The 26,421-nt window shown below is 52.3% G+C and overlaps 1 protein-coding gene across 1 annotated transcript in view; it reads right to left on the bottom strand.

The window, feature by feature from the left end:
* Positions 1-1,072: 1,072 nt before the first annotated feature.
* Positions 1,073-26,421, bottom strand: part of STX8 (syntaxin 8) — a 244,203-nt gene continuing 218,854 nt past the window's right edge. Inside the window, exon 8 of the mRNA XM_036837811.1 lies at positions 1,073-1,248. Within this exon, the coding sequence (XP_036693706.1) occupies positions 1,181-1,248 (68 nt within the window). The 3' untranslated portion in view covers positions 1,073-1,180. The remainder of the gene's footprint in view (positions 1,249-26,421) is intronic.

Below are 26,421 nucleotides of genomic sequence, written 5' to 3' on the forward strand. Positions count from 1 at the left end.
CTCGGCTCCCCGGGGAGGGGGGGGTGCGGTGGGATGGGTCAGGTCACGCCTTCTGGAGAGCAGCCGCCCAGAGTCTCTAGGAAATCCACAGAAGACCCCCCCAGGACTCCCCTCCCACCTGCCCGATCTCTCCTCTTCCAGGGAAATCTTGTGCTTGGAAACGGCCCTAGGTTTTCATCACCAACACCAATTCTTTCCCCTGGAGCCACGGAGGGCGAAGCAAGGCCCGCTGGCCCGGCCCGCCTTCCGCTTGGCCAGGAGGGAGGGCACAAAGCTTGACCCTCTGCCCCTTCCAACCCAGACTCACCGCTGCTCCCGCAGGCCCGGCACCCTTCGCAGGCCTAGCCCATCTGTCTGCCCTTGCCATCACGCATGTGCACACATGTGCAACGTGTGCAGTGCACACTCACACACACACAAGGTTGTCAGGGCCAGTTTAGGAGCCAAATAAAGGTACTGTTCTCCTGCCTGCATAATCAATCACACCTTTCTCTGAACCCTAAACGGTACCTTCCTGCCTGATCAGATTCATCAGACTTGATACCGGCTGCTTATAGGGATGTTTTAGCCTGGGAAGACGGGTTTACTACACCGAGGGAGGAAACAAGAACCTGTTTCTACGTCTGAAGGTAGTTCCTAAAGTAGAGTCCTGAGCTATTTCCCCAGTAGGAGTGGCGAGCCCTGTGGGGGGACTTGGGCAGCGGGGCGGGCGGCAGTTACCCAGAGACACGTGCCTGCGTCACAGCCCTCATGTCACTCCTTCCTCCCTCTTGGACACACGTGGCCTTGGCTGTTCACTGCTCTCCCACATGGGCACATGACTTCCCCAAGCAGACTAGACACTCGAGGTCACAAGCTGCCTAGGAATTCGGCATCGTCCCCCCAGGGTGCCCAGCACGCTGTGGGGTGGCCGGAATCCATCAGCGGCCCCAGGGCAGTGACCACTGAGGGACCTTGGGCTAGCAGCCCAGTGACCAAGGCAGAACCCAAAAGGGCCCCACTGCCCAATACCCCGGCAGCTCTCTGGAGCTGCCACACGATCTGCCTTTGCTGAAGCAACGCACGTCAGGAGTTCAGAGCTTTGGGGGAATTTATTGAGAGTGGCTTTCAGGCACCAAGAGGATGCTGAACTTTACTCCATCACTGGCAGGTGTCCCGGCTGGTGGTCCCTTGACGGCCACTAGTCAGTAGGCCAGACTGCAACGACCACAATAGCCACGAGCAGCAACAAAATCACCATTATCATCCCTGAAAAACAGAAGCATACAAGACCCCCTATAAGGATTCACACCAGACGAGCATCACCCATCCTGTGAAGTATCTTCCGAGAGACAGTGGACGCAGTTCTCCAGGGAGCCCCGGTGTGGGGGGGGGGGGGGCGGTGTCAGCGGCCTCTGGTTTTGCAGGCTGGAGGCTGCGGAAGGGAGGGGCTCCAGGGACACCGGACCGTTACCACCTCGCCACCTCGAGAGCTGTGCCGGAAAAGTGCCCGCGCTCCTGACCTGCTGGGGCCTCCCCACTCAGCCCCTCGCTCCGGCTTCTGTGCGCAGCTCGGCCCCGTTTTCTGTTTGCATTGATGAGGCCTTGATAAAGCAAAGGGCTTGGTGTTTATGAAGAAATACTGATTCTAGAATCCATTTTCTCCCCTATCCACATGGCTTTAGCTTTCCTTCTTGAGCCCACGATACTTGTCACCCCTCTGTAAAAAATTCTGAGAGAGACTTTTTCTTTAAATTTTTTTATATTAACATTTTCTAGTTTTACTTCCTCAACTTCTTGGCTGGGGACCACGAAGGAGAGCATCAGCCCTCCCGGCCAGTCTGCTCCCCGTGTCCAGCTCTGCTCACCAAGCCCGCCCCGTCTCCCCCAGCTGACGCGGCTGGACTCACCACGCCCATCCCTGCAACGCTGATGAAGAGGGAGGGCCCAGGAGGACTCGGCCCCTTCGCCCGACGCGCTCACCGCCTTCCATGCTGACTTCCCTGGTGGGTAATGAGTGCTTCCTACACCCCGGAGGCCAGCATGGTGGTGGCGTATCAGACACAGGGCCCGGCCGCGATGGAGCAAGCGCTCGCTAAATGAAGGCCCCGAGAGGGAATTGAGCAGCAGATGAGGTGAAGCACGTGAAAATGCTCGCCAGATAACAGGGGGGTCAGGGTCACGTGGCTGTCTGGCCACCAGGACTGCCCAGCTCAGGCTGAGGAGATGTTTTGGGAGAGGTCAGGGTCCCAAGAGTTCAGCAGCTTATTCTCTTACAGGAAGCCATTAACACATTACTGATCTTATTGGCTACCAGACAACCCCTGGCCACGTCAGGCTTCTAGAGCTTAAGAGCCACGTGTGGCCAATGGCTACCCTATCAGACAACAGAGACAACAGAGAACATCTCCATCTTCATAGAAAGTTCTGCTGGACGGAATAGACATAGCGTGTGGAGTTCTGATTATTTTATTTACTGCTGCATCCCCAGCTTTCTACAACAGTGCCTGGTGTGGAGACTTAATACACAATTGTTGAATAAATGAATGAATAGCCGTTCAAGGTGTTTTCGACACTCACGCCACACTTGGACAGCTCCCCACGTTGGGAATTCTGCTTTCCCTTCTTCTTGAGTCAGTTTTGTTAAATTATATTTTTCTGGGAAATTGCCCATTTTTTCTGAGTGTCCAAAAGTACTGGTATAAGATTGTTCATTATATTCTCCTATAATTTAAACACTATGCTGTATTCTCAGTCCTTTTTATTTCTCACACCACCTGTTCGTGCATCCATTTCTTTTCTCTAGCCTTGCCACAAGTGTGCCTCTTTTTTTAAAAAAATTTATTTTGGGCTGCATTGGGTCTTCGTTGCTGCACGTGGGCTTTTCTCTAGTTGCAGCGAGCGGGGGCTACTCTTCATCACGGTGCTCAGGCTTCTCATTGCGGTGGCTTCTCCTGTTGCAGAGCACGGGCTCTAGGCGTGCGGGCTTCAGTAGTTGTGGCATGCAGGCTCAGTAGTTGTGGCGCATGGGCTCCACGGCATGTGGGATCTTCCCGGACCAGGGCTCAAACCCATGTCCCCTGCATTGGCAGGCGGATTCTTAACCACTGCACCACCAGGCAAGTCCCTTGTGGTCTGTTTTATATAACCCATGAGCTAAGAGTGGTTTTTGTATTTTTAACGGGTTGTCAAAAAAGAAAGAGGAGATGTGTCACACTGTCTGGGGTCTGCAAAGCCTAACGCATTTACTGGCTGGCCTTTCACAGCATCTGCCGACCCTGCTCTATGTCACTGTGGCCAAGGATGGCCTCACTTAGGTGCTGGTCTCTGGCTCTTCCTCCGTTTCTTTCATCTGGGGATTTCCTTTCTTCCTTGTCAATTCAGCCATCCGTTAACACTCTAGGGGGTGTTGTAATATTCCTCTAGCATTTCAAGACGCTTGTAGTAAGCGGGCGGGTGTGTGTGGCTGTTGAATGAACATTCCCTCAGTCCACCTTCTTGCCAGAGCCAGAAGAACACATCTTCTCATTCATTTCTGCCTCCAGAAACATCTTCAGGTTGACCAAAGGCTCCACCTGGGCAGGAATCCCACTGCTTCTTGGCTGGGGGAAAGGTTTATATTGTGCAATCTTTTTCCTTAAAAAACAGTGGAAACGAGGGAAGCAGACAAACCGAGGTGAAGCGTCAGGGGCAACTGCTGGCCCTCCGGAGCCCAGGCTTACCCTAAAGACAAGGGGGAGGACTGCGTTTCTGAGGAAGGGGGAGAAGACGGGCTGAGTGGTGGCTCAGGAAGAAGTCCTGCCGCCGCCGCTCAGCCAGGATTGGGGCTGAGAGGCTGCCTGTGCGGCCCGGCCTCTGGACCAAGGCTGCGATGGCCCAAGGGGAGGCCCATATGAGTGGCCCTGAATTTTCAGATCAGGGAGATTATGAGAAAAGCAGGACAAAGAAATCAAGAGCAGTAACTGGCTGGGAAGGAGAAACCATACATCGGATTTGAGTTTCTACGCATGGAGGCTGCGGTCCGACGGAAGCAGCCTCAGGCGTCACAGTCACCACCGTCTCCCGCTTGGGTCACTGCAAGCACTGACCAGCCGCTCCCTTTACCCAGTCCTCTCCCCGCAATTGAGCTGGAATGGACATCAGATCAGGTTGCTTCCTGGCTCAAAACTGTCCAACGGCTTAAAATCCCCGCTCCTCATGGCATTTGAAGGCCCTGCGTCATCTGCCCCTGCTACCCCTGAAGCCACACGGTGTCCAGCGCTCGGGCCATCCTGACTTCGGTTCCTCCAACGTGCCCTGCACCCTCCTGCCTCCCGGCCTGGACCCGTGCCGTCTTTCCTGCCCCTCTTAGTCTAATCCCTCTTCATCCTCCAAAACTCAGCATCAGTTTCCCATCGTCCAGGAACTCCTTCGTGACCTGCAATGGACCGTGTTCCTTCTGTCTCTGCAGTGACCCTTCTTAAACCACGATTTGGGTCCTCAGTCAGTTACTATCTGCATCCGCCGCTGGCACGTGAGCGTCTACGGCAGGGACTGTGTTCACCACCACGTCCCCTGTGCCTGGAGCAGAGCCTGGCACACGAAAGAGGCACGAGACATCCTTTTTGCTATAAACGAATAAATGCATTGAGTATCTGGAAGGAACATGAGGAACCAACGGGAAGGACACAGAAGAGGTAGGCAACAGGGAGAGGGGAGCTAGGAAAATGCGTCGAGGGGTCCAAGAGAAACTTCAAAAGATGGTCAATCCCAATTACAAACCCTGCAGAGACCCCAGGGGGACGGGGAGAAGCTCCCGGGCTTCGGAGACGGCTCACAGTGCGGCGTGGGCAGAGAGAGGGTGGAGGCCTATCAGAACCATCGTCAGTACGGTGATCCCGCTTTCAGCCGCTGATTATTCTACCACAGACACCGTGAGTCCTAAAAATGGTGCCACAGGAAAGGTATGACGGGGTCCACAAGACCTGTGAAAAATGAAACGCACTTCACCTGCTGACACCAGAGCCTGTAACTTGATACTATGTGATAAACTGGTTTCTTGTCCAAAGATGAAAAGTGGGACTTTGAGATCAACGACAAATAAGACTGACATTTCAAACCCTTTCAGAGCAAACAGGGGTCCTCTGGGTAGGAGGTTTCCAGCAGGCTTAAGTAAACTGGGGTGCGCCCAGGGTCAACTGAGGAGGCAGGTGACAGGGATAAGCCAAAGCCAACTGCAGCCTTGTGGATTCTTCTGGGTCAAAGAGTAGCTGTTTCCATACCTTATCACTGCAATGCTTTCTCTTTAAGAACTTGGGCTCTTCTGGAATGTGAACACAGCTCTGGCACCTTCCTTGAATGGAGTCTCTCCCCTCTGAGGGATGCTTCAGAAAGAGAAAGCAAGGGTCTTTCCAAGGCCAGGGAGAGCTAAGCCACGGCGTGCGGAGACTATTCAAAGCGGGCTGGGTTGCCTTGCTCGAGTCTCTGCAACAGGTAATTCTTGCCTCTGTTTTTTTATGAGGAAGCTGAGGTTCTAGAAAGCTAACTCTCTTACCTAACGCCCCACAGCTGGTGAGAGGAAGAGCTGGGATTGGAATCCAGGTGGGACGGACCCCTCGGGCCACGCTCTTACCCTTTCTTACCCCTGGGGCCCGTCTCAGGGGGATCCTGATTCCCGACACAGCGTGGGGTTTATCAGAGAGAGAGAGAGAGAGGCCCAGGTGTCTTTGGGCTGGAAAACTGAGGTAAAGAGTTTCTTCCTTATTTTTCCTTTTCCCATGTCTTTCCTTCTTCCTTTGGGCAACTTTTTATAGTGGGAAAATTGAAACAAATACAAGAGTAGACGGGAGAGTCTGAGGCACTGTGATGAACTCTCATCACTCAGCTTTAACAGGGGTCGGTTCGTGGCCGATCTGGTTTCATCTGTACCCTCACCCGCTCCCTGTCCCTGGTGTATTTTTTGGAAGCAACTCCCACACACGTTTCATCTACAGATACTTCGGTAAGTATCACCAAAAGGCATCATCAGAAAATCCACCACACCACCACCATGCAAAACACAGAGGGGTTGCTATTCCTTAAAGACAGAGGCAGGGAAGAGCCCCCAACACTTCAGATATAGGAAGGTGGTTCCAGCTTAGAAGATGAGGGAGACCAAGCCACCGATGGCCACTGGCCACAGGAAGAACAGGCAAAGCATTCCGTCACGTGTGACAGAGAGAACTTCTTTCTCTTGCCTCAGAGTGGGGCTTAAACCTCAGGGGGTCTAGTCATCCATCCGCCCCCCCCCCACCCCCCCGGCTAAGGAAATGTTGGACATTGCAGACCCAGGAAAGACAGTGGAACTTCTAGGGAACCTACCAACTTCTGAAACAATGAATGCTCTCTGCCCCCAAACCCAGCACACAAACACCTGGCGAGGCTGCGGACGCCGGCAGCCTTCCTGCACACGTCACTCAGCTCTGCGCGGGGCCTGCTGGCACCTGGCAGGGCAGATTTTCCCTTCCAATCCCCAAGTGCCCCTTTCAGGGGCAGGCCTGGGATGCCAGAGTTCCAAGAGTGGAAAAAAGCCGTCCGTTTCCTTTGGTCAGTTTACCAGATGAGTATTACTCAACCACTTATAATATTTACAAGTCCAGCTCATGGCAATTACCAAAAGATGTAAGAAAAACTCCTTTGCAAACGGGGAAAGGATGTGAAACACGGTCTGTCAGGGACAGTGTTGTGTTTGCTGAAGATTGTTCATCGGGATTCATGGTCCATATTTTTTCCAGTGAAACACTGGAAACCAGCAAATTAGCGAGGCTGTGACGCCAACACGTCTGCCACAGCGGGGCGTGGGTAACGGCTCCTAGTGCTCGCTGACGAGGAGGAGGGGGGGAGGGGGGTATGGGGTCTGGCTTGTCTTTAGAGGGTGGGAGCAGGCCTCTGTATTGGCCAGGTGGCCCCTTAGGAAACTGCAGGAAAACTTCAGCGATCAGCATGGTGGGAGAGCAGGGGGGAGGGAGGGGAGAGCAGCGGGGAGGGAGGGGAGAGGAGTGGAGGATGGAGGGGAGAGGAAGGGGGATGGAGGGGAGAGGAGTGGGGGAGGGAGGGAGAGGAGTGGGGGAGGGAGGGGGAGGAGGAGGGAGGGAGAGGAGGAGGGAGGGAGAGGAGGAGGGAGGGGAGAGGAGTGGGGGAGGGAGGGGAGGAGGAGGGAGGGAGGGAGAGGAGAGCAGGGGGGAGGGAGGGGAGAGGAGTGGGGGAGGGAGGGAGAGGAGTGGGGGAGGGAGGGAGGGAGGGAGAGGAGGAGGGCGGGAGAGGAGGAGGGAGGGAGGGGGGAGGAGTGGGGGAGGGAGGGGAGGAGGAGGGAGGGAGGGAGAGGAGAGCAGGGGGGAGGGAGGGGAGAGCAGGGGGGAGGGAGGGGAGAGCAGGGGGGAGGGAGGGGAGAGGAGTGGGGGAGGGAGGGGAGGAGTGGGGGAGGGAGGGGAGAAGAGGGAGGGAGGGAGAGGAGAGCAGGGGGGATGGAGGGGCGAGGTGGCAGGAGGGAGGGGGATACAAAGGCCAGTTTTATCGAAGCCTTTTTGTCTGGTTTTTGCTCATCACAAGGAAAGCCGTACTGGCTGCCAGCTGTGGTTGGTTGTTCGGAACCAAACTGTATATTCTCCTGTTGTCTGCTTTGTTCTTCACACTGGAAGGATAAGGGCCCACAAACAGCTCTCATGCAGCCTCTAAAGATCCACAGAGGACACTTATGAAAGACTCCTGGAGCTGTTTTTTCCCCTGGTTGTGCCCATCAATAGGTGACATTTGCTTATGTATTAACCAGTGGGTTCTCACTGATCAAACAGAGTTTTTTGCAGCAGGCTCCTGAGTTGAGGGGGGGAATAGCAGAAGAAAAGACAAAACTGGAATATTGGTTTTCAAAAGTTCATGTAAATGTTCCCTTTAATCCCGTTACTAAGCAAATAAGCTAAGAACAGAGTAGAGGCCGTGCAGAGACGGTGAACCTATTGACATTCTGATTTTCAGATTGAAGGGCTGAAGAACGGCAGTTCCCCTTGAGCTCACCCCTTGGCCCACACCTGCCCACTCGGGAGCTGTGTTTGCGTCTGGTCGGCCGTGGGGCGCGGGCACGAGCCGCCTTCCTCCAGCCCACCTGGCGACTCGGCTGGGCTGGGGGCCTGGGTTTGCACAGGCACAGTGCGGAGACCAGCCTCTGTTCTCTCCCTGCTCGTGAATCTATTTCACACCACAGTTCCACATTTGAATTTTCCCCAAACTGTGCTTTCATCAAAACACTGTGCACGAGTCATCTCTGATTTGCTGAGTCTGGTTCTTTTCTTATCTGGCACTCAACCCATCCCGCCAGGCTCTCCTTTCTCCGCCGGTGGGTAAACCTTCCTCTGCGGCTCCAGCGGGCCTCCCCCATCCCCTCAACAGACCTTCCATCCATCCTCCTCACCCTCCTGCCCCCTCCGCTTGCACCCTCATCCCTTTCTCACCCCACCCCAGGGCGGAGTCCACTTCCTCCACAGAGACCTCGCCTCCCACAGAGACCTCGCCTCCCACAGAGACCTCGCCTCCCTGGGGTCAGAGAGGTGCTCACAGCCGGGCCACTGCTCTCCAATGACTGGCCTCCATCTTTCAATTCTTATCTTACTTATTCACGCTTCTTTCCTTAGGTCATAGGATCTCCAAAAGCAGGCACTGTGCAGTCTGATGTGGCTGAAGGGGCACTGGTTTGGGGACTCAGGGAGACCTGACTTCAAACATGTCCACTTTCTGGCTATGAAACGTCGGGAAAGTTCCTTAACTCTGACTTCGGTTCCACCATCTGTAGAACAAGCCTAAAAATATCAACTTCCTAAGCTTGTTGCGAGGATTCAATAAAACGAGGTATATAAAACTTCTAGATCGTAACTGGCACTCCATAAATGGCAGCTGTGATTACAGTGGTCTTGGCTCCTTGTATAACCCACGGCCCACAGCCTTGTGGGCGTCAGACGAGCAAGCCGGCCTCCTGGCTTAACAACAGAAATAAAATGCCACTCGTTCCAGAAGAGAAGCAGAAACAGGGGAATGCCTGGGTGGCATTTAGTTGAGAACCAGCCCAATTCTAGCCGAGGCCCGGGGGCGATGACGGGCATCCAGGAAAGGTGGGACGCGAGTATCTGGCAGCATCTGTGTCGGTTATTAGCCACAGGAAGGGCAGCTGTGCCGGGCGAAACACTGGCTGTGGGCACCAGGCGAGAGAAGCCATGGGAAAGTGAAATGTGAAAGGCCTTTGAGGAAGGGCAGGGCAAGGGTGTGCGCTGAGGACGGGGCTGCCGGCAGCAGAGGGAGACGGTGAAAGCATACCCAAAGGGGGACCTAGAGGGTGTGCAGGGGGCCCAAGGGAGCTCCAAAGATGTGCCCGGCATCGGGACACATCCTGCCGTGCGGGGGGGTGGGCGGAGCGGGACTCGGGGGCCGGGGAACCTGGGCACTCTAGCTGCGATGGCACGAATGATGATAATGACGACGAAAACGACAGCATGGCAAGAAGTACAGAAGTCAGAGCTCCCGTTCTGCCACAGGGCACACGTGCTCTGAAAGTTTCAGAGTGCTCAGATCCCCATATTATTCTCACCATCGGGCAATGAGCTGGTAGAACAACGATTTCCCCCAGTTTCTGGGTGAGAAAGTCGGGGCTCAGAGGCGAATGAGAGCCCGTGAGGGCGGGAGCAGCCGCAGGACCGGCGGGACTGCAGCATCAGGCTGGGAGGAGGCAACCCGCGGGGCCCTCGGAGGTCCTGCCGCGTGAGCGGGAAAGCCAGGGCTTGGGACCCAGCAGTGACGGCACAACCCCTCAGAGAAATACATCAGAAGGCAAAGAACATGCCTAGGATGTGCCTATGTTCTGGTTCTGACCGAAAACAAAGAAAACTGGAATTACACAGATCTTCACTTTCCCGCGGCTTTATGTCACGCCAACGGAACGTGTCTGTGACGGCGTTTGTGCCTCTGCCCTTCGACAAGGTCACAGCCTAGGCACACAGCGCAGGGCACGGGGAGGACTTGCCGACCCCAGCCCGGCCCCTTGCTGGCCTGTGAGAGCCGGCTGCTCAGTGCCTCTGTGTTCCACGCCCACAGGGCCGACACACGTGTCCCCAGGCTGCGGGAGGGTGACGTGACGTTCCCCGGCCAAGGGCCTGGCACACACGGGTGCTGACACTGGCTCCATTCTGGAAAGTGCCAGCTTCCTGAGGGTGAGAGCTGGGGTCTTCTCCGAAATGAGTCTTTGGAGGGATGAACCTGGTGCCCCTGAGTGTGTCTGGGCTGGATTTGCGCTGAGGTGACGTGGGAAGGGGAGAGGCACCCTCCTGACGCTGGCAGCTCACCCCTGTCCTCTGAAGGCCCTGGCCCCGTGGGGAGCGCTCACCCCAGGTCCCGGGTGGGCACCCCATTTCAATGCGGACAGGAGGTCCTGCTTTGTGTAAATAGAAAAACTCGACAAGAAGCAACTCTGGAGAGTAGGGAGCTGACTGGGGAGAGGAGAGCGGTGCAGAGACACATCTGGGGGCCAGAGGCAGCGCGGTTCTCAGCAGGAAGCAGGGAGGGTGACCCGAGAGGAGGGGTGGGGAGGAGGGAAAAAGGACTTGCCTAGAAACAGGAAATTAAAAGGAATTAGGACTGCAAGAGACAGGGCAGAGGAGCCGGATGGAGGCCTGGCGAAAGGCGGGCTCCCGGGGTCTGGGATCCAGGAATGAGGGCCTTGCTGGGCGTCAGGTGGCCCTGTCACAGCCATAGGAGCAATGAGGCTGACACTCGGCTCACGGAGACCCAGCGTGAGGACCTGAGAGCTCATCCCACTGGCCCGGGGCAAATCAGGTCCCAATGGAGGGGTCAGACTTGCTGGTCAAGTGCCCTGGCCGAGGGCACTGCCCAAGCAACTTAGATTTACCCACACCAGAGCCAAACTCAACACAATCTACTGAGTCCTTATTGCGGGTCAGGTCCGACAGGGCAAAGATACACGTCATCTCTTTACGGGTCTCCCGGTCTCATGAGAAAGGCAGAAAATCGACCCATCCCTGCCTCCCCAAAACAAAACTAAAAACCCCCGCAGAAGACACCGTTCCCTGGAGGGAGTGTGTAAAAACTCAGCCATTACTGTTGCTTCCTGCACAGAAAGTGCTGGCTAGTTTCTAGGCCCCATCTTTGTTCTTAAAGTGTTATTCATTTCCCGTCCCTGAAATAAGTTCAGCCCGGCAATTGCCATAATTCAACAACAGGATTCAACTGTAAATAGATAATCCTTCATATCAGCAATCCAAAGCAGCTTATTATGAGTTGTCAAGTCAATAATTTAATGCCAATTCTCCGGTGCATCAACATTTGCTAAGCAATACCCCCTCTCTCACTGTGCTGCGCTGTTACCCCTGGGAATGTGAACCTGGCTAGAGTCTGGCAGAAATTCAAGCGTCTCTGAAAAGACAGTCAGGAGCTCGGTTATGGATACCTTGTTTTGACAATTCCCTCTTGATGAAGTATCAGAAGATTTCTGGATGGCTCCAGTCAGGCTATGGATTCACCATTGCAAACCCCTTCGTTTGGGCCCTATGGACTGGGAACCATCACCTGGCATCAATTAGGGACAACGGGCAAGGCGGCAGGAAGGCGCTGCTGCTGAAGTTCTAACTCAGGTAGAGAAAGGCAGGGAGGGACGGCCGTCAGGAGAACTCTTTCTCAATACGTCAAATGCTTACCCATCTGCTGTGTTTTGTTTAAAGCAATTCATTTGACCAAGATGCAAAGGCTACTTGCTGGTAGATCTGAACTGAGTGTCTGAGTCTCAGACCTCAAAGGAACATATTATTGGCAGGGGAGGAAGCAGTGGCCATGTCTGTTCAACTTGCTCCTATGGACACAGCTGGTGGGTCTAGCGGTGGAGCCAGTGAAGTGAACCAGGCTTTCTTCTCCAGGAATTTTGTGATTTTGGACTGACAGAGTTGGGGTTCAGCCACAGTCAAGGGGACGCTCCAGAGGGGTACTCTACCAACTCCGGCTGGAAGGTCCCAGGCCTGCCCATCTTCCGACTCTTCCTGAGACTTGGTTGGCCCCATCATCCCTTAGATTCTTGCAAGTAACCCAACGTCATTCAAATAAATTACATGTTCTTCAACCTAAACGAGCCAGAGTCATTTCCTCTTACTTGTAACCAAGATCTTTCAGTAAAGACACCATCAGCAAAAACAACTATTCGTCTCTAATTATTTGTAAAAGTATCAGAGTCACACAAGAACAATTTCACCTTACTGGTTGAGCGTTGAAAGGACGGTGCAAAGGCATAGCTCCTGGGAGCCTACCATCTTGGGCTGCATCTAGCACCTTACTCTGAATGGGCCGAGGTCCCACTTGAAACAGCGGTCACCATTAAGAGACCTTCTCAGAGACCAAACTCTTCTCTTTCACAGTCCCATATCCTATTATCTTGCAAGTATTCTCTGATTTGCTAGAGATGTCCTGAGGAATCAAAGTGAAGAAAAGCTGCCCTCAAGTTCTCGGGCAAGAGGTATTTAGAGCCAAGATCAGGGCAGGAGAGCCCCCGCCGTAAACAAGGCTAACAAGAACACCGTGGATGGGGTGAACTAGGTGTTCAGAGCCTCCCCCTTGGGGACCCCTCCTCCCCAGACACACCGTGTAGGACCCATGGGCCGTCTGGATCCAGCAGGTCCCAGGCGAACACACATTGTTCCTGCCACCACAGTCCTAACAAGAGCCACCTGTGCCACCATTAGTGTTGCTGGGCACGTGTATCCTTTATACACATTACCCATGGAACCGCTCCATCAATGTTTAATCCGCAAATGAAACAGATGGTCCCTACTCCCAGTGTGGTTAGGAAAGCAGAAACAATGCCGATGTCCTCTGGGCTCTCTCTCTCTTGGCTTCTGATTTATTTAACAAACATTGATAGAACACGTGCAGGGTACCAGGCACTGGGGATACAGCAATGAACAAAACAGAAATTCCTGCCTTCATTGAGTTGCTATTTGTGTGTGTGTGTGTGTGTGTGTGTGTGTGTGTGTGTGTGTGTGTGAGAGAGAGAGAGAGAGAGAGAGAGAGAGAGAGAGAGAGAGAGAGAGTGAGTGTGTGTGTGTGTGTGTGTGTGTGTGTGTGTGTGTGTGTGTGTGTGTGTGTGTGTGTGTGTGTGTGTGTCGGGGGCGCAGCAGGTGAAGACAGACAAAACCCCAGAGCTAGAAGGGGTTAAGTGCTATAAAGAGGAACACAGCCCATCCCTCCCTACTGTACAGGCCAAGGGGGAGCTCAAAGGCATACTCTCCTCTCCCTCAGCTTCCAGGAGCACATGGGGGAGGGGGTACTAATACTTTCCAGAAACCGGCCATCCCACGGTGGGATCTGGAAACATATTGCGGGTGAGATTAAGGTGCCTTCCTACATGGCATCAGGAAACTGCCATCCTTGAATGTTAATAATATGTAAGCTTAGAAATAACACATGACGAGAGTTTGCTGGAATGAAGGGTGATGTAATGACAAGTGGAAACAGAAAGGGGACTTATTGTGGAGTGTAGAAAAGGCGAGCTGGAGAGGAAGGACTTGCCAGGGCAGGGGGACCCTGGCCAGCGTGCTCTGTCACTGCTTGGCCTGCGGGGAAGTGTGGTCCGGGTGACGAGGCAGCGCACTGCTGCCTGGGTGGCCACGCGTCCTCGAGGGGCCGGTTTTGACAACTCCACGCCCCAGTGGAAAGTGTGCTTCTTAAACAGAGGGCTGCTGCCTTGACCAGGGGCCCTCTCACTTTCCAGAGCGCTGGCCACCGGCTGGGGGCTGAAGTCGAGAGGAAGCCAGGGGGTGGTGGTAGGAATCGGACGACAGAGTAGACACAGGATGTTACCCAGAGTTTGGGAGGAGCCGGTTAAACCCATCTCGGCTGACGTGGGGATGGCTAGCAGTGTTCCTGGTGCTTTGGGTGGAGAGTCACTCTGTGTCCTGGAGGCCGTATCGGCCCCCTGCCTAGTCTCAGCATTCCTTTGGCCCCCAAGGTGACAGGGACTATATATAACCAAGAGCCACAGTGGGGAGGGCAGAAGGAAGATGACTGCTAAGAGCTGTGGCAGAAAAGAAAAGTAAGGGCTGAGGAGAGCAGCCAGACGTGGTCCTTTCGCTTGAAGAGCCGAGTCTTTTACCAGAGAGCCAGAACGTATGTCCTGGTTCCTCAGCTTGGCTGTGAAGCCTGTCCCCAGCATCGAGGCAGAAAAACGAGCCCTACTGTGATCTGACGGTCACCCCTGCTTTCAAGTGATCACCGTTAAGTGATCGTAAGCTCTCTGTTCCACTACCCCCCAGCACCGTGCGTGTCACTTCCCAGCGGTGCAGCTAAGGGACGGAAGACGTGTGTGTACATGCGCGTGCGTGAACACACGCTTTCCCTCCTTGGGAGGCCGCAGAATATAACAGCCAGAGCCGCACGTGGGCAGAGACGCCAGATGGCTTGCGTTCAAATCGCAGCTCTGTCACTTGGGGAAGGAACCCAATTCTCTGAGCCTGGAATCAGAAGAATGCTAACCCTGAGCTCCCCGAGTTGTCATGGAGACGCAACAAGGTAAAAACGCTTAGTGCTGAGCACGCGACCTGGCCCACGGCATGTTCTCAACTGACGCTGGCTGCTGTCGTCACCTACTGGAGACTGGCTTTGCTACAAACGTGGCACTCACGGTCCTCAACCTTCGGATAGGAGGCACTCTGACCTGCCCCGTCCGTGACGCCTGAAGCCTCCGGTGCTGCCCACATCCCCCCCACCAATGCCCGACACCAACACGCAGGAGAAAGGGGCCTCCGAGGGGTATGTGGCCAGCCACCTGCCCTCAGGCACGACCACTCAGGGAGACCCAGATACGGCTCCCACACTGTTCTTGAAAATCTTCTCTATGTCACTCTTCAGAGAATCTACCAGGAAAAGAGATTTCGAAATTTATGCTCACGCAAAATTCTCCAACTGCGCGTACGCCTATATGCACAAACATAAAAATACACTTATTAACAAATAATAGATTAAGAGCTCTTCAATAAAATGTAACTCATATTTGCTCTATCAGAAGGGATGTGCGTCTCCTACCCAGAGTGCCCCAATGGCCTCCTCTTTCAGCTTTGGGACATGAATTTAATGAATTATCGCTGCAGTGAGATGCTTGGCTGCAGGGATGGAGTGAAAACTATCCAGCACCCTGGTCAGCTGCTAGCTTCCCATTAGTAGAAGGAGAGTTGTGAGCCCACAGGCATCGCCAAGATGGGTGGGGTAAGGACCACAAAGACTTGGAAGCCACTCTGCACTGGGTCATGGAAAAGGGCCTCTTCCCCAAAGCAGCCACGGGCTTGCAGTTCAATGTAGGAAATACCCAGGACCGGTCAGGATGCAGAGCTCACACACCCAAGGCACGGTCTCACCATAGGACTCTTCACTCTGTGGAGTGAAGGTGCCCTTCCCGCCATCTTGGGGACCCCTGCAACGACGCCCCCTCCACCCAGGACTGTTCTCTAACATTCTTCACGACCAAGACATCCTTCTAAGAACAGTGTATCGTCTGAGGATCCATAAAACTTGACCTTCACAGATGGAAGGGGCCATCTCAGTAGTGCCAACTGTCAGTGAGGCAGGAAACCATGGGTTCCTACGTGAACACGTGGGGTGGACACTGGTGCCCTCCAAGCCCCTATGCAGCTCTGACAGGTGCCCAGGGTCAATGAGGTCACCAATGAGCCGACTGAAGAAAGAAAAAACAAAAACAAAAATGGGCGGGACTTCCTTGGTGGTGCAGTAGTTAAGAATCTGCCTGCCAAAGCAGGGGACACGGGTTCGAGCCCTGGTCCGGGAAGATCCCACATGCTGCAGAGCAACTAAGCCCGTGAGCCGCAACTACTGAGCCTGCGCTCTAGAGCCCGCGAGCCACAACTACTGAGCCCACGTGCCACAACTACTAAGACTACTAGTAGTTGTGGCAACTACTGCCCGTGCTCTGCAACAAGAGAAGCCACTGCAATGAGAAGCCCGTGCACCGCAGTGAAGAGTAGCCCCCGCTCGCCGCAACTAGAGAAAGCCCGCACGCAGCAACACAGCCCAATGCAACCAAAAATAAAAAAAAAGATCCTACTTCTCAAAAAATAAACAAATGGGCAAGATCAAGATCCCCAGCCATACGTTCTAGAATACGGTCAGCCTAAAAACTGTTGAGCAAGGATTCTATTGGCAAGAAGAATGAACAGAAGTATCTGAGGCCCGAGGATTCATGGCGGCAGAGCTCAAAGACCGGGAAACAGCTGATCTGAAGGACCGGCCTGCAGGGGTGGCCTACGACACGTGGCCCGAGGCCCTTCCAAGGATAAGAAAACCCAGGAGCCCGGGAATCCAGGTAGAAGTCCTTGCCTTCTTTCTTCCTCTGAAGGTGGTCAGTGTGTAAGGGCCTTAAAGAGACCACAAAACTGCAGTCACAGGAAGGCACCCTGATGGCCACGGAGTGACATGAGCCTGTTCCAGCCGGTGCCGGGTGTTCGCCTCTCACACCCTGTCCACAAACACACAGGGTGTCTGCCTTTCAGTTGTGTGTTGTGAGCGCGGATGATAAAAGGTGTTTGAGGACAATACTGAAATGATGTCATCAACTTCTCCTTCTCCACTCTTCTGAAAAAAAGTAGAATAGGCCATTCAAAATGTCGGATTTGGCTTTGAAATATTTGTTGGCTTGCACGCAACATGGTCTGTCAGATACTTCAGAAATCATTTCAAAGCAAAAAAAGTGGAGTTCTGACACATTCCCAAAGAAACGATCCAGTTTTCCCACCCTGGCCTCTCACTCAACATGCCGCCCTCTCTCACACCTCCGCGCCTTGGCAGGGACTGTTTGCATCGCTTCAGAGCCCTCCGCCGCCTTCGACGCCGCCGGCACCCCGACACCGGTGCTGGGCCTCAGCTCAAAACCATCCCCTCCCCCAGGGACACCATCTCTCCCGTGCCCAAGGCGGTCTGTGGACCGCTTTTCCTGGGCGGCTCCTGCATATTGAACACGTGCCTTAGAGCAATTGACTTAATAGCTGGGGAAATTAACAACTGATTGCGTTCAGGGTTTACACCTTTCTGATGGTCTGAAATGCTTTGAGGGGACAGATCCTGTGTTTCCATGTCTGTGTCCCCAGCATGTTATCCACGGATGCCCAGGACAGATGTCATTTAGTACGTGCTCGACACGTACGTATTTCTGTTTTGGTTGAGTGGATAGCACCTCATTGTTTAGATTCAAATACTGCTTGGTATTTTAAGAGTCAGTAGTATGGATTTCAAATGCATTTTTATTTGGTGGTAGCTAATGTGGCCATTTTAGCAGCTACAACAGTACTTGGCATATAGTAAGTGATCAACGTGTGTTGAAAAGAAATGAGTGAATGAATGCATGAGAGAGTAGAAACTCAATAAAACAGGCTATTATAAAATACTGGTTCTAAAGAACTGCAAGGGGGTACAAGTAAAAGTAAGTACAGTTGGTACTGCCAAACTCAAAATCAATATATTGTCCATTAGTGGTCAGTGATCTGAATATAAACTTCTAGGAGAGAATATATCCTATACTTATCTTTCAAGTAAATGAATAGAGTTACATTTTGGTGAAATGTTGGGATTTTACCAGATGCTCATGGGTTTCTTTCTAACACTGATGATTTAGACTCAATTTTCAGCCAAGTGGACCCTCTCTGTTTCACAATGAACAGCCCCAGATCACATTTCCTTCATTCCCTGGAACTTTTATTCGGCTGCCATTTGTAGATATTCCTGCAAAAGTTATTACCAAAAACTACCTAACGCTGGAAATGCTACGTTTATGTTTAGAGCAGTGCTACTCATGGCGTCATCGCAGGAGTGTCACCCGAGAGCTGGTTAGAAACGCGATTTCAGGGGCCCCACCTTGCGCCTACTGAGTCCGGGTCTCTGGTGGGGGGCCCGGGAAGCTGGATGTGAACAAGCCCCGCACGTGATTCTTCCGGCGCTCACATTTGAGACCACTGGCTTAGAGATCAGGATTAAAAGCTCGCTGGCAGTTCTCCGCACCACAAAATCAAACATCATCTGTTAGCAGCACAGGAAGAGCCATGGCTTTCTCTGGGTACCGCAGAGATGATGGGTCGGGGTGCCCAGCTGACGACACACAGCCCCGTGAAGAAGGGGAGCAGCCGCCTGGGATGTATTTGACACACCAGTCCCACTATGCCCCCAGTCCCACACCAGTATTACTCGGCCTCCTTTCCTCTTGACAGAGAGAGCCACGTTCTGAGATCTGTGGGACCACGCCTGGAGTGGCCCAAAGACGGCCTTGCTCAGAATAGACAGCAACTCAAAGAACCATCTCACTGGTTTGCCAGACTTTTCTATCTAGAATCAGGTTGACCCAGATGGCGTTAGCTGCTAAGAAGCTTCGACCCTCCTCCTTCCTCGCAGAAGCCTGAGGAAAGGCCCCAAGAGAGGAAGAAGAGCCCGGTGTGATTTCAGCTTCACGCGTGATCACTGGATGCCAATGGGCCAATGCGACATTTATTTCCCGTGTGCGGGTGGGGTCCTGACCTCGGATAACATTTGTATTTCTAGTGGACCCGAAGGACAGAGATTCAAGACGCTCAAGCACTGGGTGCTGATTCAGTCAAAGGAGGCACTTTCTCAGGCGCACACAGCTGCCCCATCCTGGAGGGCGCCCCAAAGCCAGGATGCTGGGGGAGCTACTTATAAAGCACGGTGGCTCTCTGTTAGCAGCCCCCTTCGAGAAGTGCGGGTGAGGAAATGCGGGGGGGGATGTCTAATGATTAGTTCCTTATGGTCCTGGCATTCTTGAGGAATATTCTTTACACCCGCTGGAACAGTTCTGCATTCTTGATTGCCGGGCTGCAATATACGAGCCTTCCCTTCAGAGCGCTGTCTTTTATGGACACACCAACACGGCCTCGGAACAAGATTTGCCTTCCCCCCCCTCCTCACGCCCCTCCTTCCCCACGGCCACGCTCTCCACGCCATCCCCTGTGCTCTAAGAATGCGATAAACATTCTTTTCAATCCACGATCTTTTCAATCCACATTATTTATAATATTCTGACCATCCACTGAGCCTGGCTAGAAGGCGAAGTAATAAATCAAACTTAACAACAACAAAAAAAGGGAGGGGGAAAAAAAAATCACCCTTTGGCTAGGCTAAGGCCTGAGACATTTCATTCCCCGAAGGGTTTAGTTATGTTAGGAAAAGTGAGATGGGGATGAGACTCCAGGTTTAGAATGACACGGAGTCAGGAACTCGAATCTATAGGCATAATCATAACTGTGTAGAAATCTCAAACAAACTTACCTCTCGGGGCATCATGAGGATAAACGAGATACGTGGGAAGCACTCTAGAGCACCCTGAATAAAGGCAGCTGGAGCCCAGCTACCCTTTCTGGGTCCAAAAGGTCATCTTCTTGGAACGGAGAGGCTAGCAGCCCCCCTTCTCTCCTGAGCTCCGGTCTCTGCTAATCAGCGTCCCCTCTACAGGTTCGGGGGTGGGGGGGGTGCTTGATGTGGGGCTGGGGACAGGGCCCGGGCAGGCAGTGAGATTAAGGCGGCCGGGCCACTGGGTCCGGCTCCGGTGGCCACCCTCAGTGTGACCCTTCCTCCCGCCCGTGAGGACCACACCGGGCCACACACAGCCAGAGGTCTCCCTAAGGACGACACTGTTCCTGCCTCTGGGGGTGGAGTGGCGGAACTTGTCCCGAGGCCACACAGCGTGGCGCTAGGCAGGTTTACACAGTCTGACTTTCTCCTCACAGAGACAGACTTTGGCTCAAGAGCTCGCCGATGATTTCAAGTTTTATCTAAACAAATGCGGAGGCCGCCAGAGGCTGTTGGCTAGTTGCGTAATTGGCCTGAGGCCTTTCTGCTTTGGCGAGGCCCCGTTCATCCCACAGCTCACGATGGAGACCCTCAGCGGCTCAGCCTCGCCACGGAGCCACTGGGGGTTCACGTGGCTGGACCTCAAGGCGGCCTGTGTGTCGTCTGGCAGCCTCTGCCGTCTGCTCCCAGCGGTCCCTTTGGACAGTTCTCTGGATACGAGATGCTGTTCTTCTGTTCTTGCTGAATTCGGGTACCGAACATAAGACTAGAGTAAATGAACCACAACCCACACGCTCATCATCACGGCCTCACGATGGCTCCGGGGAAACGACCGTGAGTGGCTGCTCGTGAGACTTTTGTACGAGAAAGTCGGGCAAGAGAGTAACTCTTCTCATTAATATTGTCAAACTTGCCAACTGATCTCACTTTGCCACTCTACCATTTTGCATTTCAGCCTCACTGGGTTTTGCTATAGGACAGAAATGCCTTCCTGTTCAGACGTGTCACACCTGCTCGCTGGACTGCATGACGTTAAGGTCTCGACCAACATGTTAGAAGGGATCTGACAACAGCTTTGCTTTGTTCATCACTTCTACCAGTAAGTGCCCAAAGGAAAACAAAAACAAATTGATGCATGAGATCCATATTGTTCAAAGTCCTCTAAAGCACAACAATTTATCTATAAGGTCCCTAGGTCAGGAACCACCAAAACCTTCATTACTTGACTGTTACAGTCAATGGGCTGTTTACAACGTCCATTTCTTCAGCTTCTGGTGATCAGACATCCTCTTTACTCCAGTGGATCAGGACGGAATGGTTGACCCGGATGCCCGGGGTCTCTTCGTCAGTACAGCCCCCTCTCACTGCAGGCATCCGGGGGGACCTCTTTCCCTCAGCTCTGACGTCCTGGGCTGAACTCCTCCCCTGTCACTCCTCAACAAAGGCCTGGCCCCACGACGCCGGGACCCGCCACTGCCCTCTGCCTACTCCTTTTTTTTTTTTTTTTTTATTAAATAGATTTATTTATTTTTCATTTATTTATTTTTGGCTGCGTTGGGTCTTCATTGCAGTGCACGGGCTTCTTGTTGCAGTGGCTTCTCTTGTTGCAGAGCATGGGCTCTAGATGCACGGGCTTCCGTAGTTGTGGCACACGGGCTCAGTAGTTGTGGGGCACGGGTTTAGTTGCTCCACGGCATGTGGGATCTTCCTGGACCAGTGATTGAACCCGTGTCCCCTGCATTGGTAGGTGGATTCTTAACCACTGCACCACCAGGCCTCCTCCTTTAGTGCCCTCTCCCTGGTCATTGTGCCTTGCCCACCCTTCCCCGTTTATGTGCCCTATCTCCTTGTATTTACCCACGGTGTCAGTGACACGGAAGGAACGGTTAAGCCCATGGCTTTAGAGCCACACTGCTTGGGTTCAAATCCTGGCCACTCCACTTCCCATCTGTGTGATTATGGGCAAGCTACTTCACCTGTCTGGGTCTCACCCGTAAAATGAGATTCAGAGTAGTATATATAATGCCCTGGGAATAGTATCTGTAACACAGTAAGTGCATGATAAACATTCACTTTTTCTTTGATTGTGGATTTACCAGACAAGTTTCCTGGTGTGCCTAGAGCCCCTTCAAATGGGATCTGTTTAGACCAAAGCTCTGGTGGAAGGGTGGCCCAAGTCAGCTGTGTATACCCCATGATCCCACACATCAAACCACGGTGGCATGGGCATGCAGAGAGGTCAGCCAGCTCACCGGCTGGCCAGCAGCCCCTAACCCGTTTTAGCCCAGCATGTGAAGCCGAGTTGGGAAACAGGCTCTTTTCTCTGGAGCTACACTAGGAAATCAGGAGCAATACAGGCTCCCCCGGTCTGCCTTTCTGCCTAACAATAGTAACCCAGGCCCTTATGATAAACTCACCTGGATTTATTATTGTGATAATGTGAGTGATTCTGTTTTTTTCCCCCAACCAAAAGATCTCCCAAAGAACAAAAGTTTGAATTACTATATACTGATATCTCATGCTAAAGATATATGCACTTTAAACAAAGGACAGAGTTTGACTAAAGGAATACATTTCTAGTTGCAACATTTTGGGTCACCAGCAAGATGGATGGAAGGCTTACTGTCCTTTTTGAAATTAGACTTTTTAGGGCATCAGTGAGATATCTAAGACATGAACAAAACTGGTTTTCATCAGAGTCACCTTTTAGCATCCACCCCCATTTCAAATCCAGATTCTCAGGGTCTGCAGGTACAATCAGGACCAAAGTCTTTGTGACTTAAGGTGAGTGAAGAGCGAACTCTTTTCTGGTTAACTTCCTTGTTACTCTGGAGAATATCCCTAACCACTATTTCTCAAATGAGAAATCGCGGAGCTTTCTGGAGAGAAGGAAGAGCTGGTGTGGGTCAGCGAGGGCAGGACTTAACGTGGCTCATCACTGGGTCTCGGCTGAGCAAAGAGAGGAGAAGCCCATCATCCTCGCTCCATCACGAACCTACACGGTACCGGATACCACGGCAGATGCTGGGAATACAACAACGGTCAAGATGGACGTGATACCTCGCGCCGCCGAACTTACGTGCTAATGGAGGAGACAGATCCAAATGATCGCACAATGAGACAATTACAAATCATGGATAAGTGCTAAGGAAACAAACAAACAAGGTGCTAGGACCAGAACTGCTTTACTGGAGCGCCTCCTTCTGGTGACCTAAAAGTTATGGATTCAGTCTTAAGAAAAATTGGGCAAAGACCATTCCACTTGGAGGGAGCAGTGAGCACAGAGCACTTGGGGATTTCGCAGAGTGGAAAGAGAGCCGCAGTAGCTAGACTGGGCAATGAGAAGGAGAGAAATCAAGATGAGTTTAGTGAGAGAGCCAAGAGCTAAGTTCTGTAGGGCCTTGGGGGTCACGGCAAGGGGCTGGATTTTATAGGAGAGCCACTGATGGGTTTAAGCAGGGAGCAGTGATATGTCATTTATGTTACACAGACATTTACACCACTGTGTGGAGACTGGAAGGGAGGGTCCAGTCTCCAGGGACAAGTAAAGCCAACACGTCCTTTTCGAGAGAACTATCACAGCACCCAGGCAATAGGGTGAGGGGGAACGGGGTGGCGGCAGTGGAGATGGAGGGGTTGGAGATATACTTTAGAACAGAATTATCAGGGCTTCCTTCTTGATGAGAAAGGGGGCTGGGGTGGCACAAGGAGAGGAAACAAGATTTCTACTTGAATAACTGGGTCAGTGGTGTCATTTACTGAAACAGAGAAAACTGGGGTGGGGTTGGTTCTAGATACACTGCAGAGTGGTTTGAACCGAGATACCAAATAAGCAGTTGGACCTGGGGCTCAGAAGATGGTCTTGGTCGGCGAGGCAGCGATGATTACAGGGTGAGAGGCCAGAGGGAGGCTGAGGGAGGAAAGATCCTGGGAGGGGCAGGGCAGGGCAGCAGCCGCAGGAGGGGGTTAGGATGGGTGGGGTGGGGAGGGGACTCCGGGTTTAGGGACTTCTCAGACGAGGGCCGAGGGCTGGAGAAGGGGGACCGGAGGGGAAGTCTGGCTCTGCCTGGATCTGATGAGGACGGAGCGGCAGTCGCCACGGGGAGCGTTGGCTGAGGGTCTACCGTGTGCCAGGCACCCTGCTCACCGTCTTCTGTACAACACGCAAAGCCCCGTAACAACCCTGTGAACCGATATTATTATCGTGACGACAATGCTGATGGTGACGGAACCCGAAGCTTGGAAAGGTGAAGCAATTTATAGGCTTCAAGGTTCTTGGGTGTTGGGCCTTGGGCATGAACCCGGGGTTTGACTATCCAATGGTCATGGTCAAAAGTCTGCAATAAGGTTAAGACTGTACAGAAGTACAGAAAGACCTAAGAATACCGACAACACAACTTCCACACCATCTTCTCTGCTTCCACAGCCAGGTGCCCGGTTCAAGACTAACCTACCATGGGACTTCCCTGGCAGTCCAGTGGTTAGGACTCTGCGTTCTCATTGCTGAGGGCCTGGGGTTCGATCCCTGGTCAGGGAACTAAGATGCCACAAGCCGTGCTGTACGGGGCGGGGGGGGGGGGGGGGGGGGAAAAAAAAAAAAAAAGACTAGCCTACCGTGGATGCCTTGAACTACCCAGGGTCAACAGTCGCCCTTTACTGCCCAAGTCAACCCTCCTCTTAACTGTGAATTCAAAGCCTAACCACATATATTCCTTGATTTCCCTTCAAGAACTAAAGGAGACAAAATTATCACTTGCAGAAAATGAGAACACCTAACGTGCAAATAACTAAACAGCCAACAGAAAACCTATATGAATTAAAGGAAAGAGGCCGGCTAACAAACAGACTGATACCAACCCTTTCTTAATGAACCAGTCACAATCAAGCAGAAAACACAATGAAAAAAGCTGGTTAATAACTAAGCTAATAAACAGAGAACAAAGAAATCAGTAAAAATGGACAGGACTGATATTTTGAAAATGCCATAATATTGAGGGGACATAAAAGGAAAATTCAAATAAAAAGAGAGCCATAATCATATCCCTGGATGGGAAGATTCCACGTCGTGTGCATGTCCCTTCTCTCCAAATCAATATAAACATTTAATTCAGTTACAATGAAAACAGCAACAGACGTCTCAGGAACCTGCCAAATTATTGCGAGGCCTACCAGGACTATCCCTATTTTGCAGATAAGGAAACCAGGGCTTAGAGAGGTGAAGAGAGAGGGGAAGAAATGAACTATGTCTAAGGCAATCAGTGTGGAGGCACAAACAATCATCACCCGACATTTGCTGTTGCAGAGCTGTGTGTGTGTGTGCGCTCACGCATGTGCAGGAGATGAGGAAAGATTAGGTCACAGAGGGTCCTGAGTGTCGTCACAAGGAATCCGGGCAACGGAGAGTCTCCGAAAGAAAGGTTTCCTTGGAGAGAAGTGATGGTAAAGCGGAAGAGTTGGTAAAAGCAAATTCACATTTTTCCAAAGCGCGCCCTGGCTTCAGCGTGGAGGGTGGGTTGGGAGGGAGACAGGGCGATGGGTCAGGAAGCAACAGGAGGGATCCAGAGGATGCGAGGCAGCTGCAGGAAACGTGCATGGCTTTTCCACACACTCAGGAGGCAGAATCGACAGGGACGGGCATCAGACTGGATGCAGGGGGGCGGGAGGGAAGAGCCAGGAACGACTCCTGAGGATTTGGCTGGAAAAACTGAGCACTTGGTGGTCTTGCTCATCAAATTAGAAAAGAGAGAAAGAAGAGCGGGGCTGGAGAAGATCATGAGCCTGGTTCTGGACATCTTGGGTATTATTTCAAGCAAGTTTTGACAGCATAATATTTGCTTTTCTTCCACTGGGATTAGACAAAACTTGTCTGTTGGACTCGCCAGTCATTGGGGAAAATTTCCTATTTTGGTGGGGGGTTTGGAGGCAGACCGACAATCTACTTTAAGGATCGCAAATATGAAGCAGATACAGTCTGTTGGAGCGATTGTAACAGTGGTAAAAAAAAAAAGGCTCAGGTATGGGTCTAGCAGAGATGGCTGGTAGAGCTCCACCCCCTTCCCCTGGCAAAGCCCTCTATGGGGTCCCGCCCACACTCGCATCAGAAACTAAGCCCCATGCTGCTTCCCCCTTTTCTCCCCTCTACCCCAAGACTCCCAGACATTTATTGTATGTTTTTGTACATTTAAGAATATTTCGGTTGGTACTTGATGATATTTTCTCACTATAATTCCCCCTCTTTGACATCCTAGGCTACACACATTCATTCCATTACATTCCTTCAAACATTACATTGTTTTAAAGCCTGGTAAGAAAGTTTTCAACAGGAAAGCATGTAATTGGAAGCTATCCTTTTTTTTAATTAATGAAAGTGTCTCCAGGTGTCTGTTTTATTAACATAACGATGCACCACATTTCCCTGATCCTTAGACTTAGCTGTTGATCATAGTGTGAAGAAAGGCCAGCCGGGGGCTTACCCAGTGGCGCAGTGGTTGAGAATCCACCTGCCAATGCAGGGGACACGGGTTCGAACCCTGGTCCGGGAAGATCCCACATGCCACGGAGCAACTAAGGCCGTGCGCCACAACTACTGAGCCTGCGCTCTAGAGCCCGCGAGCCACAACTACTGAAGACTGCGTGCCTAGAGCCCGTGCTCCGCAACAAGAGAAGCCACCGCAATGAGAAGCCCGCGCACTGCAACAAAGAGTAGCCCCCGCTCGCCACAACTAGAGAAAGCCCGTGTGCAGCAACGAAGACCCAACGCAGCCAAAAATAAAATAAATTTATAAAAAAAAAACAAAAAAAAAAAACCAGGAAGAAAGGTCAGCCAGAGGAAAGCTGTTTTCCCTATTCCACATGCCTCTGGCCAACTTCTCTGGCCAAGAAGAGCAGAGCTGAGATCCCCTGGCTCACCTGTAGCAGCCTACCCAGGTAAACGAGAGATTCAGAGAGGAAATAGCCGGGCAAGAGCTGAATTTGCAAATTCGAATACATGAAATGAGAAAGTAGCTTTATGGAGATGAATTTGTCTTTCTTTACCCAAATAAAGAACTGCATGTACTTAAGGGATGTCTAAGACACCAATCAGCA

The sequence above is a fragment of the Balaenoptera musculus genome, chromosome 20 (genome assembly GCF_009873245.2).
Source record: "Balaenoptera musculus isolate JJ_BM4_2016_0621 chromosome 20, mBalMus1.pri.v3, whole genome shotgun sequence".
Classification (NCBI taxonomy): domain Eukaryota; kingdom Metazoa; phylum Chordata; class Mammalia; order Artiodactyla; family Balaenopteridae; genus Balaenoptera; species Balaenoptera musculus.